This window comes from Alosa sapidissima, chromosome 13 (genome assembly GCF_018492685.1).
Source record: "Alosa sapidissima isolate fAloSap1 chromosome 13, fAloSap1.pri, whole genome shotgun sequence".
Taxonomy (NCBI): Eukaryota; Metazoa; Chordata; class Actinopteri; order Clupeiformes; family Clupeidae; genus Alosa; species Alosa sapidissima.
The window spans coordinates 14427060-14436872 of NC_055969.1; the positions used below are offsets into that span (position 1 = coordinate 14427060).

A 9813-nucleotide genomic window follows, 5' to 3' on the forward strand; every position below is an offset into this window, starting at 1 on the left:
TACTTCCATGTTATAAGTAAGTATAAGTATATATACTTTTTTGATCCCGTGAGGGAAATTTGGTCTCTGCATTTAACCCAATCGGTGAATTAGTGAAACACAAACAGCACACAGTGAACACACAGTGAGGTGAAGCACACACTAATCCCGGCGCAGTGAGCTGCCTGCTTTAATGGCGGCGCTCGGGGAGCAGTGAGGGGTTAGGTGCCGTGCTCAAGGGCACTTCAGCCGCGGCCCACTGGTCGGGGCTCGAACCGGCAACCCTCCGGTTACAAGTCCAGAGTGCTAACCAGTGGGCCACGGCCATGTTACTAGTTGGTGAGTCTTTGCTAACTTTGAGGTCAATTTTGTTTCTAGCTTTTCCTTTTACCATTAAAAGTTTACTTTAAACTTTAGAATTGTGAACAAACACTAGGGAAATATGCTCAAAATGGATGAGTGTTGTGTATTATGCGACAATGAGAGTAGAGAAAGCCTCAGAATTCACAAAGAGATTGAGAGCCAACTGGAGCTCGACAAGAGTCTCCCAAAGGGAGATAAAAGTGTTGTTCCTTGGTGAGTATATTATGGCTAGTTTAACAATAATTGTTTATTTAATAATCTAATTTCAAGAAACAGGTAACAGAGTGTTATGTTTAGTGTTATGTTTACATTATCCCAGAGGGTACCTCAGCTCTTTACACATACAGTAATTGTTTGGTGTTTATATCATTGTATAGTTTTGATTTATGAATAATTTGAAATGATACTTTGAATTCTAGCAGAGCTCTTTGACAATTACTTGTATACTTGAATATGGAGATTATGCACTATACGGCCACTGTATGTGTCTGCTTGCAGTGCCTTGTTCACATTACCACTCCAAATCGGATTTGTAGCATATCCAGATTGTATCTAGCTTGGTTTTGTGGTAGTGAGGACAGTGAAAACTCACATGAGATTTGTTTTGTCCCAGTCCAGCTCTGAGTATATCTGATTTTCTCATCATCATAATCCTCAGTGTGGTTAACCTGATTCTTTGACACACAGTCAGACTCATTCAGGGATCACTGCATCTGATAGTACAGCACATATAGGCTACAGGTTGCAGAGGGGGATAAAACTTAATGAAGAATATGGGCCATTATCATCTTTAGCATAGTTGCACCAGTGTGTCTTTAGCCGGTTTTTGTTTAGCCTTGCCTGGCCCGCCTGTATCTCTATGATTGCCCTGTTCATAAGAAACATATCACCAAACAACAATCGTTGATAGCCTACCCATGCAGAAAAAGGATGAGAATGACCATGACCAATGACCATGACAAAGGCTAACATTTGAAATTGAAAATACATAATATTCAATCAATCATCCAACCTCATCATTTTTTTTTAACCAGGAATGCCAATAAATGTGGAGGGCGCAAGTATTTTCCCTTTCTATGTCTCTTTCTGATTTTTTTTTTCTGTAGGAAAACAAGAAAGTGGGAAGAGAACTTTCATAAAACAGATGAAGATTCTCTATGGCGGTGGCTACTCTGACGATGAGAAGAGAAGCTTCACCAAGCTGATTTACCAGAACATCTTCCGGAACATTAAGGTCCTGATTCAGGCCATGGAGACCCTTAAAATCTCATTTGCAGATGAGCACAACATGGTTGGTTTTCCTGTGGCTTCTACCGTGCATGTTTTGCAACCCATTACTAGGAACTGCTTTGGTCCAAAGTTGCTTTCACTTCTTTGAAAAGTGAAGGGGCTGTGTTGGCATGACATGTTTTATCACTTGGCTGGTCACAAACATAAGAGCAGTAAGCCCCTAGAAACATTATAGTGTTACATACAAGTTTTTGATATCTATTGGGTTACACTTTACTTGACAGTATCGACATAAGAGTGACATGACACTGTCATGAACGTGACATAAACAAGTCATAAACGTTTATGACATAACGCTTCTGTCATTAAGTGTCATTCGGTGTTTGTCATAACAAGTTAGGGTTAGGATTAGGTTTAGGTTTAGGGTTAGAGTTAGGGTTAGGATTAGGGTTAGGGTTCATATCGACATAACAGTGACATGACACTGTCATGAACACATGACACTGTTATGTCACTGTTATGTCGATACTGTCAAGTAAAGTGTTACAGTCTATTGTTTATTGTTTTACTATTTACTAATTTATTGTACTATTAATACATAGATATATCTATCTATCTAATAATTATAGTAACATCCCAGAGTGTACATTTAGTTATTTATTTATCATACAGTGTGTCTTCAATTCTTGATCACTTCACACCATTAGTCATGGAATTCAAGAGATGTGTTTCTTTGCAGCAATTTGCTCAGATGATCAGTGGTGTTCAGGCTGAGTTGGTGACCAGTCTGGAGCCTCGGTATGCAGATACCATCAAGCGGGGGTGGGCAGATGACGGACTACAGGAGTGCTACGCCCGCCGTAGGGAATTCCAGCTCTCAGACTCGAACTGAATAGTGAGCTCTCTATGCTCATTTCTTATTTCTGTCTTTGGTGAAATGCAAAAAGGCACACTCAGACTACAAGTTGGAGAGTGTTTTTTCTTTGAACCTTGTAACTTCCCATCTTTCTCTCTGTTTCTCTCTCTCTTTTCTTCTCTCTCTCTCTGTGTGTGTGTGTGTGTGTGTGTGTGTGTGTGTGTATGTGTGTGTGTGTGTGTGTGTGTGTGTGTGTGTGTGTGTGTGTGTGTGTGAATGTGTCTGTTAGTTACCTGAGTGCCATGGACAGGATATCTCCTATTAATTACTTTCCCATGCTACAGGACATTCTTAGGGTCAGGGTGCTAACCACTGGCATTATTGAGTACCCTGTTGATATCTATGGGAGCAGCTTCAGGTGAGGAACTCTAGTATGTAGTCTAAATCTATACAGGGAAATGTATATTAGAGTTGTATGAGTCTGAAGTCACTCCTGCAACTTATTTGGCGTAGTAAGTAGCTACCAACTTTATGGGAAAAGATTTGAGACCCATACAGTAGATCATTCTGATGGGGATGTTGATCTGTACTGTAAGTTGCTTGGGATAAAATTGCCGTTGTGATGTTGTGCGGAGTCTGAGAGGAAGCATCTGATTAGTCATCTATGACAGGATGTTGGATGTTGGTGGTCAGAGGTCAGAAAGGAGGAAGTGGATCCACTGCTTTGAGAATGTGACCTCCTTCTTCCTCCTTGTGGCACTGAGTGAATATGACCAGGTGTTATACGAAAGTGACCAAGAGATGAGGCACACACACGCGCACACACACACACACACACACGCACGCACGCACGCACACACGCACACACACACACACACTATGCATGTAAATGCATACATTCATTGTAATGTGGTATAGAATTTGAATTTATGTCAAAACAGTCTTTGCAGAGTAATATTACATAATACACTTACACAAAATGTATACTGTTCATCATGTGGTCTTTATGCATTTTGTCAACATGATCTTAGAATTGACTACCATCATGTCATAACATTGATATTCCTCCTTTTTGCAAGAACCACATGGTGGAGAGCAAAGCACTATTCAAGACCATCATTTCCTCCAACTGGTTCACAGAATCTTACATTGTCCTTTTTCTCAACAAAATAGACATTTTAAAGGAGACCATTTTAAAGTCAAACTTGGCTGACTACTTCCCTGCATATACTGGTGAGTAGAGCCTTTTGACAAGTTATGGCAATATTACTTTGAAAGTGAAGTTTTCTCTAGTTTGTTTCAGGTATTTTAATTTTCCATAATGTAATTCCCTGAAAGTGTAGGGAATAGGGATCAAGAGATACAGTGTAATGTTACAATGTCACATAATGTTTTGTTGTACAATTGTTAAAGGCATCCTATGCATTTTTTTTACATTAATGTAACAGCTTTGAAGCTACTTTCATGAAATTAACATGTAACAGGAAGAAGCATGCACATAGCATAGCAGACAGGCCCCGCTGGTGGCAAACCAGCCTTGCAATTTGGCTGTCGGCACCTCCGTGACATCACACGAGAATCGTGAAACATTATCTTGTCAGTAGATAATATGGACCTTTGGAGATTGTCTTTGCTTGTTACTAGTCCTTTGGCATGTATGTGTCCAAGGGAAAGGGCTCAAGCCGTGGGAATTATTTGCAATGCCAAGGTAAAATATAAATACTCTAGTCTAGAGGGAGCCATAGAATCCCGAAACTGCATTGGATGCCTTTAAGCATGATAAAGTATGAAGGCATATCACTGCTCCTATTATGTTAAGTTTCATATCTATAAATAGATGCTATTGCTTCATTGTAAAGAGAAAGGGAGACTATGAAAATGTTTGTGATCTCAACTACAGGCCATACTCAAATAGGATATTGATCTTACATTATTAATAACATGTGCAGGTCTTCTTCAATCTTGAACACTATGCACTGATATACTCCCGCCATGTAATTGTACATGTCCCAAGCATGATGCTGACAATGCTCAGAAGTAAAATTTTGAAAATGTATGAGCAGCAGGACCCAGACCGTCAGAAGCCCCAGAAGCCCTTCTACTTCCATTTCACGTGTGCCACTGACACGGAAAACATCCACTTTACCTTCAGAGCTGTCCAATACATGTCAAGCCTACAATAGAACAATCTGACATTCAACCTGCTATAGCCAACACCAAAAGAGCAGCCACTGATTTATGGACAAGGTGACATGCATCTCTTTCTGTGTGAGTGTGTTTGTGTGTGTGTCTGCGCAAGTGTGTTTGTGTGCTTGTGACTTGTGTAAGGGAGAATGTATGACATGGGTTCTTTACTGTATTGTATTTATGAAAACATTTGTATAAATGTATTGTTGAAATGTATATAACACAACATGTATATGTGCACAGTTCTGCACGCGCATCTAGTTTTGTTGGTAAATGGGAAACCTGTCTATTGGTCTGAGCGTTTTTTTAAAACGTAGGCAAAATGTTTCATTCAACAGTGCTTTCTCGTCTACCTCCTTCAGTCACAATAGCCAGACTGCACTGGGTCAAATGTCACTATGAAATGCGATTAATCAGCATTAAAGTTTTTAACGTGTTATTATTTCTGTAATTAATTATTCGAAAAATAACACATTAACAGCCCTACTTTTAACATAATTCTTTGCCTTTTTACCACTTTTAGTAAATTTTAAATTGTTTGTTTTAGTTTTTATTGTTTCTTAGTATTAACTTATTTTCAATGATGTTTTATCAGTTTTAATTCTAGTTATATTGCTTTAAACCTGAATTTAATTACACTCTTTCTTTTACCATTCTTTAATTTTGTTGTTTTACATTTTTTAATTGTATTGTAACTCTATTTTATTGTTTTAAAGCTGTTCCATTCCATTCCATTTCATTTCAATTCCATTCTTGTTTACTTTTAACTTATTTTGTAAAAATCTTTGGTTACACTTTACTTGATAGTGTCAACATAAGAGTGACATGACACTGTCATGAACGTGTCATAAACAAGACGTTTATGACATAAAGCTTCTGCTTTTGTTCGGTTTTTGTGACAGTGTCATGTCACTCTTATGTCGATACTGTCAAGTAAAGTGTTACCAAATCTTTTAATTTTATACTGTAAAGCACATTGAGCTGCCCTGTGTATGAACTACGCTTTAGAAATAAAACTGCCTGGCCTTGCCTTGCCTTGCCTTGCCTTGTCTTGCCTTGCCTTACCATCAACAGTGATGATTTGCTGGGAGGTTGAAAACTTTGGCATTCCTTATATTTGGGCCTGTGTAGTTTCTTGACAAGAAAAAAGATAAAACGCATCTGAATTAAAGACCGTGGAAAATAAGAATGTATGTTGTGTGCAAGTTGTGTAAAAAGTAATCCTAATGTAATCAGATTATGTTACATGTTTTGGGTAATCCTATTGATTATGTTACTGATTACAAAAATTGCCATGTAATCTGTAGTCATAATGGATTACATTTCAAAGTATTCTGACCCAACCCTGCTCCTGTGAATGAAATGCGCTATATAAATAAACTTGACTTGACTTGACCATCAAAAACAGCATCCTGCATCCTACAACTCAGCTTCAGAATAGGCCTATAACTTTGTCTGGACCAGTGGTTCTCAAAGTGTGGGGCGGGCCCCACTAGTGGGGAATAGGGACATGACAGGTGGGGCACGAGAAACAGGAGGGAATTTGTTTTTTGTGTCTATTTTTAATAATGCCTTTCTTTTTTGACATGAATTCAAAACAAAACAGCCACACCCAAACATAAGTGTCATAAACAGACCAACACATGAATTAAAATAACATCTCGATCCAGCGGACCGAGATGGGAAATGTAACGTGGAACCAAAATACGAAATCAGGTGGGGCTTGAAAATTCCCCACCTCCAAAGTGGGGAATGACAGAAAAAGTTTGAGAACCACTGGTCTAGACCCATCACCGTCCCTGAGGAGAAAAACATGATGGAAGACACGATCCATCCACCGCACCTGACGCTTGTCAGGTACAGCTAGAACACTTCAGCCCCTACCTTTTAGCCAATTAAAATGGGCAACCCCAACCAAGCTGTGGGTTTGGTCACACCCCATCTTGCTAAGCTGAGGTGGTGGGATCATGTTCAGTTTGATTTCTCACATTTAAAAAAGTTACTTTTTCCTTAAAAGAAAGAAACAAGTTGTTGGGAAATTAACAATCAAAAGTGTTTGTGGTAGCCTACATGCATTACAATCCTATTTGACCGATTACAGAAATAGAGATGGGGATGGAAATGTTCCTTTAGTCTTCCCAACAGTCTCACTCTTCAACACCTCAGCCAAAACTTGCTTTCTGATATTCTTTTGGAGACAATATAGTGTCCTTTGAATTTTTGTATTGGTAAATGTTCATGTGTTATTGAATAACGTGGGGTGAAGGGTGGGGGTGCGCTGGAAGAGAAAGTAAGCTTCTTTTTATGAAGACCAGATGTTGAAACTGTCCTGTCAATCCCATGGTACTAGTTTACTCACTTAAAGAGTTTTTTTATGTTGCATTATTGAATGGGGAAGCCTGACCTGAAGTGTGGAGGTTTGCTGCCACAGTCCAGCTTTCTCTTCACACTTCCTTGTACTGTTTCACAAAGCAGTGCATTGTGCATGTATGCAGCAAGGCAAGATACTCAAATTTCCACCTTACATTCCCAACTCATGTTTGTCTCTGTTCTGCTCCTCTGAGGGTAATCCAAGAAGCAACGGTGTGCAATGGTTCATCTTGCTGAAACATTGGCCTTTGTTTAAGTGTCTGTCAAGTTTGGAATGTCAGTTACTTTGCAGTACTTTAAGGTTTACAGACCAGATTACTGAATTTAAAATAAATGAAGATGGAATGGCATCATTGGAAATACCACTTTAAATTTCCGAAACATTGGATTAACCGTTTTATTATCTGAATGTAGGACAACATTCCTGTCCCTGTACAGTTGTATGGTGGTCAACAGTCACACCCATATTGTGTGGTGTCAAAATGAGCTGCAACTTCACAAATACGCACAACCTCTTCACAAATACGCACACACTCACACACACCAATAGGCCAGAATACGCTGAGCAATGAACCATGTATTTTGTCCGCAGGCAATTGGCACATCTGGACATCTCCTGGCCACCGCTGCAGGAGACTACTCTCAATACGTCCAATGGCACAGAACGCTCTGCAGTGGTTTCAAACAAGTCTAAAACAAGTGATTTTTTTGGTTAGGCTATAGCTTCAAATGGCATTGTCATTATAGCCTGGAAGCCAGCCCGAGAATTGAGGATGACTCAGGCTACTGTCCAAACCCTATCTCCATCTTTAGGCTATCTGTAGCTTATTGTAATTTCTTTCCAAATAAATTATACTCTTAAATGTTTATTGGGTTTTCCCTAGCAAACTTGATGGTTTTAAATTGTAGTGTGGTGTAAAAGCTCACGTAGCCTAGGCTATGAACACCTAACGCTTCATAGGCTACCTCAACACCTGAAAAGCAACCCGCCCAGAAATTCCGAATCATTCCACGTAGGAAGCGGAAGAATGGGGTATTTTCCCTGAGCGCAGCGCAGCTCTCGCTCGGGAAACATCGACCTGTGGAATTCTCGGCATCTCGTGAAATTAAACTTCATAGCCTATAGGCTACTTTAATATAACTAGGTTGATGACTCTTCGCTTTTATGTCCGCTTTTATACCATCCTTTTACTTTTTGATTTTTTACCTACTGTTTAAATTACTTTTGACAACTTTGACATTGTGCTTATATGAGAAAACAGGTGAAATTTGCTCAAAATGTTTGAGTGTTGTCTGTCGGACGAAGACAGAGAACGCGTCAGAATTCACAAAGCGATTGAGAGACAACTTAACCGTGACAAAAGAGACGCGACAAAGGAGTTAAAACTTCTGCTTCTTGGTAAGTAGCCTATTGTGTGTGTGTGTGTGTGTGTGTGTGTGCGTGTGTGTGTGTGTGTATGTGTGCTTGCATGCTGATGGTAGTTTAACATTCTTTCATAGGCTAATCATTGGTTATTTTAACGTCATCAAACCTCTTTGGTTTGGTTAGGTAATTTTAGTGTTTATATGAGTTTGAGTGTTTATAGTTTGAGTGTTTATGCCGGCATGTGTAGCCTACACTAGGCTACACATACCGGCAAGGATTTCACTTCCACTAACAGGTTGAAACTTTATCTCTTAGGTAGGCCTAGTATGAGTGTCGGAATAGCCTACACTAGCCTTCTTTCAAATAGGATCTCTTACAGTTTGTTGAGTCCTAACCCATTCACAGAAGACATATACAAATGTATGCAAAGCAATTATGCTGTTATGAAAACCACAAAAGACTGTTTATCCTGTCAGAGTTTTATACGTTTTATAGGCCTACTGAAATAGCCTAAGCCTTTTTAATTGTTATTGTGAAGAAAGCAACTAATCATCTTTTGAATGATTTCAGAATAATTATTGCAGTCCACAATTATTTATGTTAGTACATAAGCTCAGAGAGAGAGAAAGAAGATCTGAGTCAAGACAAGTTGACCTGATGAAGCTTTCCTCATTCTTTGACATACAGTCAAACTGATCAAGTGGTCACTATATCTCTGATTATACTATCCTCATTTTGCCGAACCTGTTGAACATGTAGGCAGGTTCCAGAGACAAAAACCCTTAGTGGAGGAATAGGGGGCCATATTTCCCGCATATTTAGCATAGTTGTGCTGGTTAACTGAGATACAGTGTGTGAGTTCGCGCATTAGCTGTCCTCCGCAGATCTGTCATCAATGGAAGGCCCTTGACTCATTATTGTTGGCAGGTAGGCCTATGCTAGTGCATAACATAACATATAACCACAGCACAGGTGGTTATAACAGTCTCGGTCTGTTTTATTACGATGTTGACTTCAAAGAGAAATCACTGTCGTGAAATATTCAAGATTATTACTCTTGGTGAAAAGCCTCTTTAACGGCCTGGCTTGGCACGTATTGTAGCGAAAGAATGTGGAGGCACAGTGAGCGATGCGACTGTGAGACACCAGGGGGCGTTCTAACCCTCATCCTCTTCGTATTACGGTCTACCAGTAAGCCTGTACATAGTGGCTTGCAAAGGCATACATCCTCCTTGAAAGTCATCACCGTTCCCTAGTTTACAAAAGATACTTACACATATTCTTCCAATCAGTATTTCCATTATGAGCATGCTATAGTATACGTTAAAAAGCTAAATAAGTTGCTAGTTTAATAATAGTTTTTTATTCAGTGAACAATATTCACTTGATATCATTAAGTCACCTTAAATATAAATACTTGAGTTACTGTTACTCAAATATTATAGCTTAAATTGATTGAGTA

General features: G+C 39.3%; 1 protein-coding gene and 1 pseudogene across 1 annotated transcript in view; both read left to right on the top strand.

Annotated features, from left to right (window-relative positions):
* Positions 1 to 430: 430 nt before the first annotated feature.
* On the top strand, positions 431 to 5095 carry LOC121679919 (annotated as a pseudogene).
* Positions 5096 to 8011: 2916 nt separating this feature from the next.
* The window catches only part of LOC121679917 (guanine nucleotide-binding protein subunit alpha-14-like), a 4978-nt gene continuing 3176 nt past the window's right edge, over positions 8012 to 9813 (top strand). Inside the window, exon 1 of the mRNA XM_042058988.1 lies at positions 8012 to 8384. Coding sequence (XP_041914922.1) covers positions 8264 to 8384 — 121 coding nt within the window. The 5' untranslated portion in view covers positions 8012 to 8263. The remainder of the gene's footprint in view (positions 8385 to 9813) is intronic.